The sequence below is a fragment of the Cherax quadricarinatus genome, chromosome 71, assembly GCF_038502225.1.
Source record: "Cherax quadricarinatus isolate ZL_2023a chromosome 71, ASM3850222v1, whole genome shotgun sequence".
Classification (NCBI taxonomy): Eukaryota; Metazoa; Arthropoda; class Malacostraca; order Decapoda; family Parastacidae; genus Cherax; species Cherax quadricarinatus.
The window spans coordinates 13,992,382-14,014,176 of NC_091362.1; the positions used below are offsets into that span (position 1 = coordinate 13,992,382).

Below are 21,795 nucleotides of genomic sequence, written 5' to 3' on the forward strand. Positions count from 1 at the left end.
ATATATACACACCAGTAATATTTGAAATTACACTCTATGAAAGGTATTAAACTATCAAGGTAAAGAGTAGAAACTAACCAGCGTGCTCTCGTGACTATTACTACTGACTACTATGAGGTATGAGAGAGAGAGAGAGAGAGAGAGAGAGAGAGAGAGAGAGAGAGAGAGAGAGAGAGAGAGAGAGAGAGAGAGAGAGAGAGAGAGAGAGAGAGAGCAAGTTTGTAAGAGAGAATGTGAAGATAGCACTGGCAAGAAATAAACGTACAAGAAAGAGTAGAAAACAAACATAAATATATGCGAATACAGAAGCAGAAAACACACACACACTAGACTTCACTCTCAGGGTGTACGCAGTACATAGAATTTCATGAGAATCTCACATTAACTGCAGTAGTCCTGCAGCTAATGCTCGCCTGGCAAATCAGAGGTGGCCTTCAGAAATCACAACACAGAATTTTTCCGGGCCCTTTATACAACATATATCAGGCCCATCCTTGAGTATACAGCGCCAGTATAAAACCCGTACCTCAGGAAGCATGTTAAGAAACTGGAGAAAGTGCAGAAGTACGCAGCAAGGCTTGTTCCTGAGTTAAGAGGTCTGTGCAGTGAGAAGAGGCTAATGACACTAAATCTAATAGCATTGGAGGATAAAAGAACCAGTGGAGATAAGATAGCAACATACAAAATACTCAGGGGAATTGATAGGGTAGACAGGGATGGGTTGTTTGAGAGGCAAGAAACGGGAAGTCGAGGACACAGCTGAAAGTTAAAGACAGATAAGCTGCAGGGATATCAGGAAATATTTCTTCAGTCTCAGGGTGGTCGGAAAGTGGAGTGATCTCGGCGAAGTGGAGGCAGACTCTAAGCATACCTGGAGAGTTTACCTGGAGAGAGTTTCGGGGGTCAACGCCCCCGCGGCCCGGTCTGTGACCAGGCCTAGCTTTAAGAGTATGTACGATAGGGCCCACGAGGCTAGGAGAGAATAAATCTGGAAAGCGGAAAGTTGACAGAAGGGGCCAGGAGTTAAGCGCCACATATAGGTGAGTACACACAGATATGCAGATATACAGACACGCACAGACATGCAGACGTGCACATAAAGACATGCAGACACGCACATGCACACATGCAGACAAAGACATGCAAGCACAAACACACACAGACATACAAACACATATACATGCAGACAGAAACGAGACGTAGGTACTCACCGAGTAGCACCAGCCAACACACCTCGATGCTGGAGAACCACTCATTAACCCACACAACAGACCACGCCAAGTCTGTGTTGCACCCCATCCTCCTAATCAGTGTTACACTTGTGTCTAAGAAGCAGTAATATACCTCCACTTAGACACTCAGAAACGCAACTGTAACACTGGAATGTAACAGTGATTATCTGGTTGTGTATTGTATGGCCAGCTCCGTGGATCCCAGTTTTCTGTTCACTGTCCAAAAATCTCCCTTGCCATTTACTCTCAGCTCTTACAAATCTCCCCTGCCATTTACTCTCAGCTCTTACAAATCTCCCTTGCCATTTACTCTCAGCTCTTACAAATCTCCCTTGCCATTTACTCTCAGCTCTTACAAATCTCCCTTGCCATTTACTCTCAGCTCTTACAAATCTCCCCTGCCATTTACTCTCAGCTCTTACAAATCTCCCTTGCCATTTACTCTCAGCTCTTACAAATCTCCCTTGCCATTTACTCTCAGCTCTTACAAATCTCCCCTGCCATTTACTCTCAGCTCTTACAGATCTCCCTTGCCATTTACTCTCAGCTCTTACAAATCTCCCTTGCCATTTACTCTCAACTCTTACAAATCTCCCATGCCATTTACTCTCAGCTCTTACAAATCTCCCTTGCCATTTATCCAGGTTTCCTTGATGCTGGTGAGAGGAATAGCGTCTTGAGCCAAGTAAGTCGATCTGTGATCCCCTTCCTTGGATCGAATCTGAATGCCTCCCATTCCCCCCAGGCGATGGATGACAGCTACGGGTTTAGCGCTCTCCCACGAGTGCAATCAAATCGAACCTCTTTTAAAGTTCCTCTATATAATGTGATTTATTATTTTTATAAATGTGATTGAAAAAGTCTATCCAAAATTGAACAGGCGGAACTATAAAGGCCTTGTCACGCGTTATTCAATTTTTAATTATTTTTTCAATCGCATTTATAACAAAAAAAATGCATTGTTATGAAGGTGCTTTATAAGAGGGGTGACTGTACTGATGTTGTCACACATTATTATATCTCAATGTTTGGTTATTAATCAACACTTTAACCTAACGTAACCTAGCATAAATAACGTAACAGTAAAAATTTCGACTTAGGATAGAGGAGATTGGATGAGGGTTCCGGGGGACAGCTGGACGCAAATAGTCCAAGACTTCAGCTGGACGTAAATAGTCCAAGACTTCAGCTGGACGTAAATAGTCCAAGACTTCAGCTGGACGTAAATAGTCCAAGACTTCAGCTGGACGCAAATAGTCCAAGACTTCAGCTGGACGCAGTCCAAGAGTTCAGCTGGACGCAAACAGTCCAAGAGTTCAGCTGGACGCAAACAGTCCAAGAGTTCAGCTGGACGCAAATAGTCCAAAACTTCAGCTGGACGCAGTCCAAGAGTTCAGCTGGACGCAAACCGTCCAAGAGTTCACCTGTACGCAAATAGTCCAAGACTTCAGCTGGACGCAGTCCAAGAGTTCAGCTGGACGCAAACCATCCAAGAGTTCAGCTGGACGCAATTAGTCCAAGACTTCAGCTGGACGCAGTCCAAGAGTTCAGCTGGACGCAAACCGTCCAAGAGTTCAGCTGGACGCAAAGAGTCCAAGACTTCAGCTGGACGCAGTCCAAGAGTTCAGCTGGACGCAAACCGTCCAAGAGTTCAGCTGGACGCAGTCCAAGAGTTCAGCTGGACGCAATTAGTCCAAGACTTCAGCTGGACGCAGTCCCAGAGTTCAGCTGGACGCAAACCGTCCAAGAGTTCAGCTGGACGCAAATAGTCCAAGACTTCAGCTGGACGCAGTCCAAGAGTTCAGCTGGACGCAAACCGTCCAAGAGTTCAGCTGGACGCAAACAGTCCAAGAGTTCAGCTGGACGCAAACCGTCCAAGAGTTCAGCTGGACGCAAACAGTCCAAGAGTTCAGCTGGACGCAAACCGTCCAAGAGTTCAGCTGGACGCAAACAGTCCAAGAGTTCAGCATTGAAAAATTACTTGACTAGATTGTGGTTAGTCTGATTTGTCCAAAGCATTGAAAAAGTATTCGAATGAGAGAGAAAGAGAGATGGAGACAAGGATGTACAAAAAAGGACCGAAAATTCAATATTTTCTCAGTAATTTGTGGGTTAGTAATACAGAAGTTATGAGAGATTAAAGTGACTTTATATGCTACGATTATTGTTATTTAAATAATGATGAATAACTAAGTTCCCTGGTACCTTGTGGTGTAGACTAGGCTAAATTACTAGAGCATACGCAGCCTACTGTTTTTTTTTTTTTTTGAATACAAGGTATGAGACAGTAAATTATCTATTGTGTACCATACAAGTTGTGAAATAGATATCTGCGCCGATTTTCTTGTCTATTCATGCATTAAGTGGTTAATTTTGTATTTCATTCCTGGTGTTAATGTGAAAGTTATGTATTTTGGTTACACTGTATCTCTGGTTGACTATGACTCACTCTCTTGCTCTTGTGTGAGCCAGAAGCGATGAGGATCATCCTAGGATCCCCACGTACTTCTAAATTTATAAACATTTGGAAAGGACTTGATCCTGTAAATATCAGAGATTGTGTCACTCAGAGAAATGTCCGAACTGGTGTTTATATGCTCAGGTTAATCCTGACTTCTTCACCATTGGTGAACATTCCTCTACAAGGATCACGAACATTCTAACAGACCTCCAAATGAAGTTGATGCACGATCTGTGACAAGCCAGGCAACAGTCTCACTTCCCTGCATCAGGGAAAATTGCCTTTTTCCTAATCAAAATCCTCGCTTTACCCTACCCAAAAAAATAACGTTCGCCTTAAAGCTAAGCAAGATGCCTTAAGTTGTATTGTCGCCTTAGTCATACAGTATACTAGTCCACAAATGATGATGGCTCCGTTCCTCAACGCATTGATGCAGCTGGTAATGATTGCCATTATTGTCAATATAGAAACTGGAGCATGCATCAATTATTGGGCTTCCTCACTTTAAACTGGCATGTTTTCTATACTAGTTTCACTCAGAAGTGTCCACGTATTAAGTTGACAGTTTAATTGTAGGCAATTCCCCACCGTCCCTAAATACTCTCAACTCAATGAGTGTTAATTGTACCATGCTCGTTTCAGAAGCCAGACACAGGTATGGTAGCACTGCAAACAGTGAGAATTGGAGTACGCTAATGGATAACCTCGCATTGTCTTTCAAATGTAAGCTAGAACTAATGAAATGACAAAGACATGCATTCAAGGAGGGAGCAGATTGCAGCTTTGGCCTGTTCACTAGCAGCTAGAGAACAATACAAAAAGAACCTCAAATGAACCTCAATGACTTTAGACAGAGAGAGCACCAGTCAGTCCATCTATCATACAGGAGACACACAGGTTTGGCGCATCCAATAAAATCAGCAAACATCTGAATGTCACCACTGCCAGGATGAAGTTGGTCTACAGGTCCATCTGGGAGTCTGCAGCACCAGATGATGTAAACCTATCCTAATGTAAACTTTGCCACAGGAGCTATTGTCATACCTTGTGCTGCAATGTGGAAAAATCTTGAATTCAATAATTCGCTCACAAATGTTCAATAAATATCAAAGTAGTTTATTCACAGTGGCATATTATCAGCCATTCTGGAAAAATACCCTGACTTTGTCTTTTATAAATAACTCGTGGCCCTTTAATCTTGTCCAGACAGCTATTCCTTGCTAAAATGTTGAATACCTGTGATCGATTTCAAGGCCTTTTCCACCCTATCAGCCCCGTCCTTTCGCCAGGCTTTGTTGTTGACTGCCTGTTCAACCAGTCTGTTGATGAAGAACAAAAAAGCACAATCCCGTGACTGGAACAATACACAAATAACCCGCACATGGAGAAAGAAGCTTATAACCTATCGGCCGGACTTGGACCTGTGACAAGCCACACTAACACGAATATGAAGGAGCCAGTCCCTGTCCCCTTCTCATATATATATATATATATATATATATATATATATATATATATATATATATATATATATATATATATATATATATATATATATATATATATATATATTTTCAACAAGTCGGTCGTCTCCCACCGAGGCAGGGTGACCCAAAAATCCCAAAAAAGAAAATACTTTCATCATCATTCAACACTTTCTCCACACTCACACATTATCACTGCTTTTGCAGAGGTGCTCAGAATACAACAGTTTAGAAGCATATACGTACAAAGATACACAACATATCCCTCCAAACTGCCAATATATATATATATATATATATATATATATATATATATATATATATATATATATATATATATATATATATATATATATATATATATATATATATATATATATATATATATATACACTGACTCCCTCATCTTCATGTGTCAGTGCGACTTGTCAGTGGGCCTAGTCGAAATGAACCGTCGTCATCAGCTTCTTTCTCCTACTAATTGCGGGTTATGTGCGTACATAACCCGCACTGGCACACATAGCCATTACAGCCTGGTTGATTAACTACCTGACGAAGCTAGTGACCCACTTTTCTCTTCAGGACTTTTACACTCGTCCCAGCAATATTTCTGATATCTGCTAATAGCAGGTTGAGCAGTACTGGATCACAGACGCTGGCACAGTGCTCTCTTGTTTTGCCTATAGCGCCCTTGTTTTTTATCAGATTTATTTTATATTTCCTCCCGTAACTTGCTTTCCCTTCAAGAATGAAGCCCACTCCCTGGACCTATTATGTGTCTGTAATCTTCAGACTACCACCCACAGGAAGGGTGTCAAGGTGCATAATAATATTATCAGACTAAACGCTGACTCCAAGATTGTAACCCTTCTTATGCAAAAATGTCGTGTGTGGTGCCTAGTTGTGGCACAACAGCCTGATTGGTATGGTCTGTAGCGTGGCTGACACCTCTATGCTGGAAGCCAGTGTGGTTATCCCACTCAGTGTTCTTTGTTAGTGCATCAGAAGAGTTACTGTCAGGAACACATGTTTTTCATGATGCCGCTATTTCACGTGTCTGTCATCAACAATTAGATACAAGGAATAGCAGATTATATGAAAAAAAGGCTTGAAAACGGAAGAATCCGCGTGAATATTACACTCGGTGAAGCCAAGAAAAAGGCAAAATAAAGGACTTTATAACAGCAGAACTCATATGTGCATCACATTCAAAACAGGTCATGCCACAAGACCAAGGAAGAACGAGGCATAAGTCATCCATGAAGCAGCAGCAGCAGCACTCAGGGCCAGGCAATATTCCATGTGATAGGAGGACGATGCATGAATCGACGGTTGCGAGGAGCACTTGCCTTCAGCTTGGTCTGCATGTCCATCAGTTGGCTCAGCACGTCTTGGTTCCTCTCCTGGAACTGTCTGCGGGTGTGGGTGGGAGAGGATCAGGGATGTGGCTTTGAGCTATGGTGTACAGTGTGGCTTCAGGGATATAGATACAGGTACCATCAGAGATTCAAAATTACAAAGATAATAAGGACAGAAATACAAATGTACATTTGTATCTCTTTCGCACACACAGAAGAACTGTAAATAGTCAATTGAATTCCTTAAAGTAATGACGGTATTATTCTCTTCACTAGCATTATAAATAACGCTGCAAGAGTGAGACAAGTCAACATACAATCAATATTAAACCCAGTATGTATTTAAAAGACTAGAAGAAGAAATTAAACCCACTCTGAGAGAGTGATCATATTCTATTATATATAAAATATGGTTTTAAATGACTTAGACGATGAGAAAATACATAAATAACATCAAGTAGATTAAATGAAAGTTAAATTTTAGAGGAATTTTAGAGGAACTAAATAAGATATTATATTATGTTATCCTCCTTGGAATTATTTTTTTAGTAATTCACTACGAACAGCGCTGTATGACCCTTGTGGGTTTAGCGTTTAATTATGATTATAATAATTTCACTACAAAAAGGAAAATTGGTGAACATATAGAAGATGGCACACATTATGCCTGTATTTAAAAAAAATTATGTCAAGGGAAGAAAGACCCTTCAACTTATAGGCCAGTTTTTTAACAAGAAGACATTAGAGACAGTAAATAAAACACATGGAAACTAAAAGCTGACTAAATGGTTAATAATTATGTTCCCGATTTGTAAATTCACGTTTATTAAATCTATTGATTTATTATAGCAGAGCCACAGACATTGTTAAAAAATGAATGACTTAAATGTATTTATCTAGATTTGAGATATCTTTTAATAAAGTTCTAACGGAAGACTAATATAGGAACTGCAAAACATTGGGGGGAAGGAGGGGGGGGATAAAGGGCAAATTACTTTAACGGATGAGCGGAAAATATGTTAAATTACAGAAGAAAATTGTCCTCGTGGGAAAATGTCACCAGTGGGGTGCCACAAGGATCAGTACTTGCCCCTATAATGTTTTTAACTTACATGATTAACTTACCAGAAGGTATAAAACCTGTATAAATATTTTTAGAGAGGATGTATAAATCACGAGCACATTAAACTCTAAAAATTACAGTAAATTATTACACAATGACTTGGATAAATGGAACAAACTGAATGATAAATTATGATAGCGCTTAATATAGATAAATGTCATGCAAAAGAGATGGGAAAAACAAAACTAGGCCACATGTGTATTAAAATTTTGAAAATATCAGAGATAAATACCTGGGAGTTATTATCAAAAAAAAAAAATTGTCGCGGAAAATCACATAACCGAAAATGCAAGAAAGTCTTATGTGACACTAGCAACCTATTAAATATTTTTCAAACATATAAATACCAAATAAAACTATAACATATATTATATATCAGGCCAAAATTAAAATATGCAGCGGCTTTGTGGTGCTGACACCTGATAAAACAGAAATATTTTAGAAAAGGTCGAAAAAGCTATAATGGGCTATCAGAGGTAAAAAAAAAAATGTGATAAAAGGTTAGACACTGTAGATGTTACACTGGTTGACAAGAAGAGTCATGATAAGCACATGTAAGGTCATAACACAACAAAATAAGCAGCTGCAATGGGTAACAAGAGGCCATAGTTGTAAACTGACAAAAGAAGTGGAGGGATACTATATGTTTTAGCAGGTGACCAATGGGTGAATTATAAAGAGGAAGCAGCAGTTGCTACAACCATTGGAATTTTAAGAAATAATATATGACGTAGAAATAAGTGAAGACGGGACAACACAAGCATAGCTCTGTGGTTTGCAATAAGTAATTACAAAGAGGTAATTACACTTACTTCAGTTCCTCCTGTGACTTCTTATCTAATTTCTTCTTGTCGTCCAACGAGGGTTCAGGAAGGCGGATCTTCCAGTCAAAGGGCGCAGCCTTAGTCATGGGCTGCTGGACTTCCTCCTTGGGAGGCGGCGGCGGCAGCGCCTCTTGCCAGTCATTCCTACACACATACCACATGCCAGCCAGTTGTTACAGTCATGGGAAAGCGTTAAACCCGTACGGGGAATGATAGGTAATCGAGATTGATCATTTTTAACGGTACGAAAGTCCCTATTTCATGTATCATTAGCCCCTAAACGATAAAAAAAAAAGATGCAAGAATTATCATGGATTCTTGAAGAAAGGTTGATATTGAAAGTCTCTTGATCCCAGGAATATGAGCAATTTAACCCTTGGGTCAAACCCGATTATTTCCCATGCCCCAAAGTTGCATGCCCCCTCCCCACACGGGTTTAACGCCTTTCAAACCATACTACGGGTGGGGTATGAACCCGCGATCGGAGTCTCAAAACTCCAGACCGTCGCGCTAGCCACTGGGCCAGCTAGCTTCAATAAGATTCAGTGGTGCCTATGCTAACCTTCCTATGATGTAGAAATATACCTAGTCGGATGAATCTTATTGAAGCTAGCTGGCCCAGTGGCTAGCGCGACGGTCTGGAGTTTTGAGACTCCGATCGTGGGTTCATACCCCATCCGTGGTACGGTGTGTTTCCAATCGTGACATTACGATTTCGCGAGTCATGTTTACGCCTCTCCGTGAATATAATAATGATCTCGCGTGGAAAAAATTATCTGAGTAAAAAAAAAATAATTGCACGAGGCGTGAATGTGATTGTCTGAAGGCTGGGTAATGGGATTTGAAACATTGTAGACTACATGTGGGCCATTAATACTGTATACAACCTGTTCGCCGCCAATCAGATTTTTCAAACCTTCAAATCGGAATTATAATATACCCACCTCTTGGTGTATATACACTGATACATATACATCTTGTGGTGTCCGTACACAAAAGGACATACAACTCTCGGGGTATGTACACTGAAAGACATCCATCTCTTGGTGTATATACAATGAGAGACATCTCCCGGAATATACGAGACATGCATCTATCGGTGTACATACACTAAGAGATTTACACCTCACATTGCATATACACTGAGACATACATCTCGGTGTGTATACACAGACAGCAGTACATCTCTCAGTGAATATACACTGAGATATACACCTCACGGTGGGAATTTCAAGATGGGCATATTCAAAACACATGTTTACTCAGTGAATTTATAATGTGAGATCTGTTATCCTCCAACACCTCATTTACGGGTTAGGATCAGTTATCCTACCTCACCCATTAAACTGCATTTGTGTTTATTTTCCATCGTGTCGGTTTTTTTATACCATTTATCTCCAAGAAAGAAAATACCAAGCTAGGACTACTGTATCTTCTCACCAATGTGAACCAACGCTTCCCACTTACGCGGTTTGAACCTTAAAATCCGTAGCCTCTGGTTTGAAGTTTTGGTTCTCCATGTGAGCTGCTGGTGGCAGCCAGTCTGTCTGCAGGTCCCTGGACTCCGTGAATTTCGTGGTGCCTGTAGTGTGTTGTGGAGGCCTCATGCGTGGTGATGGTGACCCTTGTGTAATGTTATCATCCATGGCACCAAGATGAAGGGTAGTCCTGGGTCTGTTAGGCTGTTGCTTCCTCAAGCGAGGCATCTCCAGTCCGCGCCTGTCATATCAACAACTGTATTGTTAGGAAAATGGACACAGATGCAACTAATGTGGCATTTTATTGTGGTAATGTTTCGCTCTTCCAGGAACGGCTTGACAAAGCTTCTGAAAACGAAACGTTGCCACAATAAAATATCACATTAGTTGCATCTGTGTTCATTTACCTAACATTCTCTCGGTGATTCTACAATTATTACTAACAACTATATTGTAAGAATCCCATTTCATGCTACTCATACATATAAGACACAGATAAGAGTAGAAGGCGGTGACAGGTGTCATCTGACTCTTGTAAACACAACTGGTGAAGCAGACACACGCTTCTTACCCCATATGAGCTGCTGGGAGATCTGGTCTCGCTAGCGGCTTCGGTCTCTTTCGATCTTCGATGTTCTTGGCCATTTTCATGGTAGTTGGGCTAATTGGTAATCAAAGAAATATGAGTTATTAGTGGGTTGTTTGGGTGTAGTTAGGCTACTAAATATACGAAGAGAGTTGATTTATTACCTGGAGTTTACCTGGTAAGGTAAATGATCAATAAGATACACCTGTATGTATTTACTGACGTCTTGTCATTGAAAAATACACAGGTCTTACACATGTGTCTTACTGTACAACTATAGTTAGGATAACTAACAAATGAAGAGAATTGAATTGTTAGTGGATTGTCGCAATTAAAATAACTAGCGTTGTACCAGGGATACAAATTTTTATTATTTACAAATAACGAGCACATAGGAGAATGAAACTTATGGCGACGTTTCGGTCCGATTTGGTCCACTGTTTAGTAGTCATAGGTGTTATTCTCCTATGTGCGGGTTATTTGTGTATTGTTCCAGTCACGGTATTGTGCCTTTGCATTCTCTTATTATTATTATTATTATTATTATTATTATTATTATTATTATTATTATTATTATTATTATTTCAAATTCCTACCAAAACATCTTCCAAATAATCCACTGTATCAGCAGAATACATATATAGTTCACTGCACACTTATGTTCAACCTTACTCGTCAAAAAACTTGTTGGGTTTTTGAGCTGCCAAGAAGTTGGGGTCGGATTTGATAAGATTGAAACCAAAATCCTCATCGTTCGTAGACAGGTTCCTGCGGGGTGAGGAAAAAAATTACTATATATATATATATATATATATATATATATATATATATATATATATATATATATATATATATATATATATATATATATATATATATATATATATATATATATATATATATATATATATATATATACATTATAACAAATATTCACTGGTTGCGTTAAATCCGCACGAGTCGTATGGCCACTGGGGAATGGGAGGTATTCTTTGGATTAAGGGCCTTCGCTGGCATCAAGGCACGCACCTACCTTGAAAGGTAATTAACGACACATCAAAACGCAAAGTTTCCTCAGTGAAGGTGAATGTGAAGGTGAACAACACGAGGAAGATGAGTACCACACGCGTGTCACCTAATTCCACTTTGGTATCTGTCACCTAGCAAGTGCTTCCAGTTTGACATCTGTCATCTAATTACTTATTTTTGCATATATCACAATCCCATCAAGTCTATCTGTAAGTTATATCCACTTCATCTGGCCGCTGTTTACACACTAATTAAGTTTTAGTTCCAATTGTTCATCTATCAGCTACTCAGAGTTTTGTACCTATTGTCTGGTTGCTGTCAATTGTCTGACAAGTCAGTCAGTGTCAGGGATTGTCAGTACACAAGCCGGCCAAGTGAACCCACGACTCGATCGGCCAAGTGAACCCGTAATTCTGGCAGCCAGGTGAACCCGGGCGGCCCATCCCCCCTCAGTACGGAACCCAAAATTCTGGTACATCCAGCCAACCCACCGTTGCTTGGGCGGCTCCTGAAGACTGGGCGGTCCATGGCCCTTGGGCGGCTTGATGAGCCGGGCGTCCAGGCCCGTGTCGATTTTAGGCATTGGAGTAGGCTCGTGCAGGTCAGCCAGCATCTTAACCTTCTCCATCTTGGCTTTCCTCTCCCCCTCAGTCTGCTGGTATATGGCCTCCATCTGTTTCAGCTGCGCCTCTCGCCGCCGAGTTTGCTGACAAGAGATTAATACATCTTTATTGGTCCTCTGGAGGCAATTATTATTATTATTATTATTATTATTATTATTATTAGTAGTAGTAGTAGTAGTAGTAGTAGTAGTAGTAGTAGTAGTAGTAGTAGTAGTAGTAGTAGTAGCATTATCAAAGATATAATACTATATTTTTTACGGTACTCGTAGAGAAGCAGCTATGGGAGGTAAACTCTGATCCGAGGATACGGAGTGTGCCTCAGATTACTTGGATCAGGAACCAAACTCTAGGATCAAAGTGGCTCCTCCTTCAAGAGGTGCGCTAATTCTTCATTATTATTATTATTATTATTATTATTATTATTATTATTATTATTATTATTATTATTATTGTTATTGTTACTGTTATTATTATTATTATTATTATTATTATTATTATTATTATTATTATTATTATTTTGAAGCACTGCACCCGTATGGATCATTCAGGAATAGTGGGGGCTTGAGCCTCCGTCCGCTGTTCACATAGCAGTAAGTAGGTACCTGGGTGTTAGTCATGTTACGCCTGCTGTCACTGTTCACATAGCAGTAAGTAGGTACCTGGGTGTTAGTCATGTTACGCCTGCTGTCACTGTTCACATAGCAGTAAGTAGGTACCTGGGTGTCGTTCATGTTACACCTGCTGTCACTGTTCACACAGCAGTAAGTAGGTACCTGAGTGTTGTCCATGTTACACCTGCTGTCACTGTTCACATAGCAGTAAGTAGGTACCTGGGTGTTAGTCTTGTTACACCTGCTGTCACTGTTCACCTAGCAGTAAGTACCTGGGTGTTAGTCATTTTACACCTACTGTCACTGTTCACCTAGCAGTAAATACTTGGGTGTCAGTCGACTGGTGGAGGTCGCATCCTGGGGTACAAGACTGAAAGACCACAACGGAAATAAGGCAAACAGTCCTTGATGACACACTGACGTTACCCTAGGTGGCTATCCCACCCCCGGATAAAAAATCCCAAACAAAATCTTATCTTACCTCTTCCTCTTTCCTCCTCTTCTTTTCCAGTTCAGCCTCGTACTCTCGCTTCATCTTCTCCTGCTGCTTCAGGATGCTCTCCTCATACAGTCTGTCCTCCAGGTCGTTCTTCCGCTTTTTCTCTTCCTCCAGTTGTCTCTTCATCTCCATCTGCCACTGTAGTTCCCCTCGGGTGTACTCAGCCCGACCCACGGTCATGGCTTCCCTTTCATCCGATGTCTGAATAACAAACACACGTCAGTACTTCACCCCCACTATATCTATCCAATGTTTCTGTCAAACCAACACAACATCGGCACTTCATCCCCACTACATTTATCCAACGTCTGCATCAGTCTAACACACAGCCTCAGATACCTTATGTGTCGGAGATTAATACAACGTACATAACGTTTGCAAATTTACAACAACTGTAAAGATTAAGTTTTAATTTTCTCATACATGTCTTATACACCTCCCAGAATTGCCTCACTTTTCGATGCTTACATGGTTCCGCCTCTCAACATCACCCCCCCCCCCAATTCTTAAGTCCCCCTTTAATTCTAAAAGATGGTAATTCCCGAGTCACAGTAACTTCAGGGATTGTCAGTACACAAGCCGGCCAAGTGAACCCATGACTCGATCGGCCAAGTGAACTCGTCATTCTGGCAGCCAGGTGAACCCGGGCGGCCATCCCCCTCAGCACTGAACCCAAGATTCAGGTACATTCAGCCAACCCACCGTTACTCGGGCGGCTACACATTATCCTCACTGCCTCTCAACCTGTCCTGGAATTAGTGTGTTATTAATTTTTTTCGAGAAAGTAGGATTCCTGGATACATATAAGTCAAAATGTAACATGGAAGGTTTTCTCAAACAGTCATAAGCCACATACATACTTATTACATCTCGATGAAGCCGGTAACTTTAACACGAGTTTTCCTATGATTTCTCTACAAATATTATCTAGCTGAGCTGAGGGTAGGTTAGTTTAAATTAGGTTAAGTTAGATTATTAATTCAATATAAAAATTTTGAGAAGGCCAGTACGTCCGGTACTTAGACTTGGATGCATGGTCCGTACATTGTTCTAAACGTAGAGAAGGCCAGTACGTCCGGTACTTAGACTTGGATGCATGGTCCGTACATTGTTCTAAACGTATCACTAGAATATGTATACTGAAATTACTACTGAGGGATAAATAAAAAAAAGTGTCTTATGAACGTGAGAAGTGACTAGTGAAATCTCCCAGGTCAGGCTGACAGATTTCATTTTGCGTGAAACTCATCCTGTGTGATGGCCTATGGCAGGAGGAACACAACTAGTCGTTGCTAGTACCTTGTAACCGTACACGGCTAGTGCCCCTTTATGTAACTATCACACAGAGAAGAGTAGCCACACACTGCAGGTGTTCCCATAATGTAACTATCACACAGAGCAGAGTAGCCGCACACTGCTGGTATTCCCTTAATATAACTAGTATACAGAGTATGGCAGCCACACACCTCGGGTGTATACGTACCATTGAGACGTGTGGCCGGGTGATTCGTTGCGGGGCTGCCTGGTAAGCGCCACTGTAGCTAGGAGAGAGTGAGATAATTACACAGGAGTGAGGGAGGGATAGGAGGATGAAGTAAGGGATAGAGGAGAGCAGGAAAGATTTTTTTTGGGTTTATCCAATGTAATGAGATTTATATCTTTGATGCCTCCCATGTAGTTCCTTAATCTTAGATCCAGGATCACTCTGGACGTAAACCTCTGAGCCTTGAACTTCTATACATGTTTGGTGAGATGTAAACCCCACACTGGTGATACAGACTTGTCATATGTGTTGCAGACTCAGTGATTGACTTGACGTATGTGTTGCTGCATACCCAGTGACTGATTTGATGTATGTGTTGCCAGCCAGTGACTTCAGTCCAGTACAGAGAATAACAGTGGAAGATGAGAAGGAGTTTAAGATGATCAGTCCCTCAGCCTGGAGTCGATGTGTTCTGTCCATCATTTCTCAAGACTTATGAACTGAACTCATCGACTCCAGGCTGAGGGACTGATCACCTCAAACTCCTTCTCATCTTCCACTGTCATTCTCTGTATTGGACTCAAGAAGTCGCTGGCTGGCGAAACTTTTCCTCAGTAAAGATTCCCAAACGTTGAACAGTTGTCTCATTCTACTACCGTCTATGCTGGTCTTAAGTGTTTGTTTACCTTCTCCCCTGATTTTAATATATTATTTTTTTTAGCTGAAGAATAAAAATAACAATACCACACCTGTAATAGTTATAAAAAAAACATACATTAGAAAGGAAACCTTAATTGTCGTTCAGCTCTCTCCTTCACCATTATTGACTTGATAATGGCACAGGATGGACCGAAACAACGACTAAAGACGTATAGTAGATCGTCGATTAAGACGGTAGTTAGGTTCCTGAAAATACAGTGTTAGACGAATCCGTGTTAAACAGAATGCAGATGTAGTATGTGCAGATTTTGCAAAGGCCTTTGACATGTGCGATCGTGGTGTAATAGCACTTGTTCTCTCTAGGCTGGAATACTGTTGTACATTAACATCTCCATTCAAGGCAGGTGAAATTGCAGATCTAGAGAGTGTACAGAGATCCTTTACTGCACGTATAAGTTCTGTCAAGCACCTTAACTACTGGGAACGCTTGGAAGCACTTGACTTGTACTCACTGGAGCGCAGGCGAGAGAGATACATCATAATCTACACTTGGAAAATCCTAGAGGGACTGGTCCCTGATCTACACGCAGAACTTACTCCCTACGAAAGCAAAAGACTTGGCAGGTGATGCAAAATACCCCCAGTGAAAAGTAGGGGCGCCATTGGTACACTTAGAGAAAACACAATAAGTGTCCGGGGCCCAAGACTATTCAACAGCCTCCCACAAGCCGTAAGGGGAATTACCAACAGACCCCTGGTTGTCTTCAAGAGGGAGCTGGACAGATACCTAAAGTTAGTACCGGATCAGCCGGGCTGTGGTTCGTACGTTGGACCACGTGAGGCCAGTAGAAACAGCCTGGTTGATCAGGCCCTGATCCACTAGGAGGCTTGGTCATGGACCGGGCCGCGGGGGCGTTGATCCCCGGAACACCCTCCAGGTAGGTAAACTCCAAGTAGACCGTATACACAAATACATCAATCTGCATTATAAACGATATACCCATTAAACAGCCAGGGAATTAGAAATTAACGAAAAGCTCTAAGCCCGCAGGGGTCATATCATAATATGAAATACTAAGTGTTTGAGTCCTGAGGCTCGAGTCTGCAGTGTTTCTCCATATATTTTTATAACACTAAACAATAGCCGCCTTTCTTACCCGGAGGGAGCGTAGCCTCCACCATAGCCTCCACCATAGCCTCCACCATAGCCTCCACCATAGCCGCCATCGCCACCATAGCCGCCAGCGCCGTAGCCGCCATAGCCACCATAGCCGCCAGCACCATAGCCACCATCACCGCCATAGCCACCATAGCCACCATCACCATAGCCGCCACCATAGCGGCTGCCTGTCTCCTGCACTGTGTCTGCCTTGTCCTTACCTCGTACTGATCAATACAAAAACATATACATTATTACAACCAAGTTTATATTATGCTTAAATTTCAACAATAAACATTCATTCACACACATCGGTGTGTGTGTGTGTGTGTGTGTGTGTGTGTGTGTGTGTGTGTTTGTGTGTGTGTGTGTGTGTGTGTGTGTGTGTGTTTGTGTGTGTGTGTGTGTGTATGTGTGTACTCACCTATTTGTGGTTGCAGGGGTCGAGTCTTAGCTCCTGGCCCCGCTGTGTGTTTGTGTGTGTGTATGTGTGTGTGTGTATGTGTGTGTGTGTGTGTATGTGTGTGTGTGTGTGTGTGTGTGTTTGTGTGTGTATGTGTGTGTGTGTTTGTGTGTGTGTGTGTGTTTGTGTGTTTGTGTGTGTGTGTGTGTGTGTGTGTGTGTGTGTGTGTGTGTGTGTGTGTGTGTGTGTGTGTGTGTGTGTGTGTGTTTGTGTGTGTGTGTGTGTGTCTGTGTTTGTGTGTGTGTATGTAATTCATGTACACTAATATCCACATGAACGTGAGTACACTTATATCCACATGTGTGTACATTTATATCTACATGTGTGTGTACACTTATAACTACATGTGTGTACACTTATATTCAAATAAATGTATGCAAACTATTATTCCTCACCGGAATGTATGTACACAAATATGAACAAGTACGATAACATGTATGTACACTGTTACTTACATGGGCGTATTTACAAGGTTACATTTACACTAAGAGGCAGGAAGAGTAGGCGAGATATATATATATATATATAGATATATATATATATATAGGTAGTAGGTTGGTAGACAGCAACCACCCAGGGAAGTACTACCGTCCTGCCAGATGACTGTGAAACAAAAACCTGTAACTGTTTTGCATGATGGTAGGATTGCTGGTTTCTTTTTCTGTCTCATAAACACGCTAAGATAACAGGGATATCTTGCTACTCCTACTTACACTTTGGTCACACTTCACAGACACGCACATGCATATATATATATATATACATACATCTAGGTTTTTCTCCTTTTTCTAAATAGCTCTTGTTCTTTTTTATTTCTTCTATTGTCCATGGGGAAGTGGAAAAGAATCTTTCCTCCGTAAGCCATGCGTGTCGTATGAGGCGACTAAAATGCCGGGAGCAATGGGCTAGTAACCCCTTCTCCTGTATACAATTACTAAAAAAGAGAAGAAGAAAAACTTTATAAAACTGGGTTGCTTAAATGTGCGTGGATGTAGTGTGGATGACAAGAAACAGATGATTGCTGATGTTATGAATGAAAAGAAGTTGGATGTCCTGGCCCTAAGCGAAACAAAGCTGAAGGGGGTAGGAGAGTTTCAGTGGGGGGAAATAAATGGGATTAAATCTGGAGTATCTGAGAGAGTTAGAGCAAAGGAAGGGGTAGCAGTAATGTTAAATGATCAGTTATGGAAGGAGAAAAGAGAATATGAATGTGTAAATTCAAGAATTATGTGGATTAAAGTAAAGGTTGGATGCGAGAAGTGGGTCATAATAAGCGTGTATGCACCTGGAGAAGAGAGGAATGCAGAGGAGAGAGAGAGATTTTGGGAGATGTTAAGTGAATGTATAGGAGCCTTTGAACCAAGTGAGAGAGTAATTGTGGTAGGGGACTTGAATGCTAAAGTAGGAGAAACTTTTAGAGAGGGTGTGGTAGGTAAGTTTGGGGTGCCAGGTGTAAATGATAATGGGAGCCCTTTGATTGAACTTTGTATAGAAAGGGGTTTAGTTATAGGTAATACATATTTTAAGAAAAAGAGGATAAATAAGTATACACGATATGATGTAGGGCGAAATGACAGTAGTTTGTTGGATTATGTATTGGTAGATAAAAGACTGTTGAGTAGACTTCAGGATGTACATGTTTATAGAGGGGCCACAGATATATCAGATCACTTTCTAGTTGTAGCTACACTGAGAGTAAAAGGTAGATGGGATACAAGGAGAATAGAAGCATCAGGGAAGAGAGAGGTGAAGGTTTATAAACTAAAAGAGGAGGCAGTTAGGGTAAGATATAAACAGCTATTGGAGGATAGATGGGCTAATGAGAGCATAGGCAATGGGGTCGAAGAGGTATGGGGTAGGTTTAAAAATGTAGTGTTAGAGTGTTCAGCAGAAGTTTGTGGTTACAGGAAAGTGGGTGCAGGAGGGAAGAGGAGCGATTGGTGGAATGATGATGTAAAGAGAGTAGTAAGGGAGAAAAAGTTAGCATATGAGAAGTTTTTACAAAGTAGAAGTGATGCAAGGAGGGAAGAGTAAACATAAATAGACGTATAAACAAATCATTCGCTTTGGGATTTAAAACGTATACAGTAAAAAGCGGGTAAATGTAGAGTCTAAGCCGCAGGGGAGGTATCTAATTGAAACAAGTGTTTGATCTGAGGCTGAGTCTGAGGCTCCATAGTTTTATAACATAAAAATCCCTTTCTTCCCAGGAAAGTCACCTTAGTCCCCATAGCCTGCATGTCACCTGCGCATGCTTCATAGCGACCCGTACTATAGATGGGCCAGACATAGCAATCACCGATGGGTCTGCCATGAGTTAATACCAAAAGACACACACAAGGGGCCTGTCACTGCTGCTTGCCTTCTCGTCTGATAATACTATACTTTTTACAACCAAGATATTGAAGAATTTCAAGCTAAGAGATTCATGACACATGGTGTGTGTGTGTAAAGATGATTAAGGTGAATTCAGTGTGTAGTAGTGTTGTGTGAGGGGTGTGTGGTGTGATGTTGGTTGATTGTGTGTGGGTGATATATATATATATATATATATATATATATATATATATATATATATAGAGAGAGAGAGAGAGAGAGAGAGAGAGAGAGAGAGAGAGAGAGAGAGAGAGAGAGAGAGAGAGAGAGAGAGAGAGAGAGAGAGAGAGAGAGTTTATTTGAGACTGAAGCTACTGATTTAACTTGACACCTTTTACCACTGTCGTTGTTATGACACGAACAACTCTCGTCTGACCTTACTAATCGTTACTCCTTCAACAATACGCTAAAGATTTCCTTTAAAATATCCGACAATGAAAAAAAATAGTTTGCAAGGATTTTTTTTTTTTTTTAATTTTTCTAAAGATGCAAATTCTTCAAACTACTTGTTTTCCACATCTGTCGCGCACCTCTAGGTTTTCCTTCATCACCTTTGGAATATAGATGCACGCCTTATTTATTTTTTTCAACGGGTTTAAATTTTTTTCTTATCTGGTTAATCTTGTGACGCCTCTGACCGGGAAGGTATAGCCGAGTATAGCACCGAAAAGGTCGAAAGTGGTTTCATCTGAGGCGCGTCTGGAGTCGGCCGGGTTCGCGAAGGACGGATGGAAGGTGTCTCTTGCCTCATCTGGATAGCATCTGGAAGCGGCCGGGTTCGTGAAGGAAGGGATCGGTGGTCTCACCTGGAAGCAGCTGGGTTCGTGAAGGAAGGGATCGGTGGTCTCACCTGGAAGCAGCTGGGTTCGTGAAGGAAGGGATCGTTGGTCTCACCTGGAAGCAGCTGGGTTCGTGAAGGAAGGGATCGGTAGTCTCACCTGGATCGCGTCTGGAAGCGGTCGGGTTCGTGATACCGGTAGTCTCACCTGGATCGCGTCTGGAAGCGGCCGGGTGCGTGAAGGGATCGGTGGTCTCACCTGGAAGCAGCTGGGTCCGTGAAGGAAGGGACCGGTAGTCTCACCTGGATCGCGTCTGGAAGCGGTCGGGTTCGTGATACCGGTAGTCTCACCTGGATCGCGTCTGGAAGCGGTCGGGTTCGTGATACCGGTAGTCTCACCTGGATCGCGTCTGGCAGCGGCCGGGTTCGCGAAGGAAGGATCGTAGTTGCCCGGGACACCCATAGCGGCGTCGATCCGCTGTTCCTCTGCCTTCTCCAATTGCTTGGCTATCACCCGAGCCGCTTGTTGTTGCTTCAGGTCCTCCATCGCTATTTTACGTCGCTGCTGGCGGAGTGCCTCCAGATGACCTGTCAACACTCTTATTATTCACCTTCAAACCTGTCAATACCTGTTATGTTCAGGTACCTACCTGAAATGACCTGATATATACACCTGTCAAAGCTTATCTTGCATGTCCCTATGTTCCATGTATACCATACACTACCTCTCCTTCCTTATTTTTGTTACCAACACCTAATCAAATATTATGTATCCATTCTTTATGAAAGTATTGTGTACAGCCTTAGTTAAATAAATATCACATACGGTCTGCACACTCTCACAATTCAAGAATGCATAAATGTACTTATATATATATATATATATATATATATATATATATATATATATATATATATATATATATATATATATATATATATATATATATATATATATGTATATATATATGCAACATTTGAAATTGTTTCACACTTCTGTTTTCTCCGGTCAATTTCAGCGATCCATTGTGCCGTTTCGCCCCGATCCATGTGCCATTTCGCCCCGAGTGGCCTCTTCAGCAAGTTCTTCTTGAGGGCTCAAGAAGTCAGTCTCTACGACGTTTCCTCCAGCATTGTTTTGAACCATAAATATGTCTTTTGTGTACACCAGAACCTGAGTAAGTACTACCTACAATAACCTCTGTATTAAAATGATAAAGCCACAGGTTGGCGAAACGTCTTCACATATAGATACCTAACTGTCGCACATGTGTGTAAGTCATCAGGTAAAAATATAATGCTGTCCTAATGTAATATTAACTTAGAAATGTTACAGACGCTTAAGTTACACTTCAGGTTGACAACTGAAAGTGGATGGTCCACTTTGTCTATCTGGTCCACTTTGTCTATCTGGTCCACTTTGTCTATCTGGTCCACTTTGTCTATCTGGTCCACTTTGTTTATCTGGTCCACTTTGTCTATCTGGTCCACTTTGTCTATCTGGTCCACTTTGTCTATCTGGTCCACTTTGTCTATCTGGTCCACTTTGTCTATCTGGTCCATTTTGT

At 41.4% G+C, this 21,795-nt stretch overlaps 1 protein-coding gene across 3 annotated transcripts in view; it reads right to left on the reverse strand.

Annotated features, from left to right (window-relative positions):
- Positions 1-6,293: 6,293 nt before the first annotated feature.
- Positions 6,294-21,795, reverse strand: part of LOC128700313 (uncharacterized) — a 30,428-nt gene continuing 14,926 nt past the window's right edge. Inside the window, exons 1-10 of one of the 3 annotated variants that reach the window (XM_053793413.2) lie at positions 20,627-21,077; positions 16,609-16,837; positions 14,792-14,843; positions 13,291-13,509; positions 12,067-12,281; positions 11,219-11,314; positions 10,532-10,621; positions 9,950-10,201; positions 8,471-8,626; positions 6,294-6,590 (exon numbers count right to left, since the gene is read on the reverse strand). In XM_053793413.2, the coding sequence (XP_053649388.1) occupies positions 6,458-6,590; positions 8,471-8,626; positions 9,950-10,201; positions 10,532-10,621; positions 11,219-11,314; positions 12,067-12,281; positions 13,291-13,509; positions 14,792-14,843; positions 16,609-16,837; positions 20,627-20,774 (1,590 nt within the window). In that variant the 5' untranslated portion in view covers positions 20,775-21,077 and the 3' untranslated portion in view covers positions 6,294-6,457. Of the gene's footprint in view, positions 6,591-8,470; positions 8,627-9,949; positions 10,202-10,531; positions 10,622-11,218; positions 11,315-12,066; positions 12,282-13,290; positions 13,510-14,791; positions 14,850-16,608; positions 16,838-20,626; positions 21,078-21,795 lie in introns of those variants that run through there. The other 2 variants (XM_053793412.2, XM_070100045.1) reach the window with 2 other exon arrangements.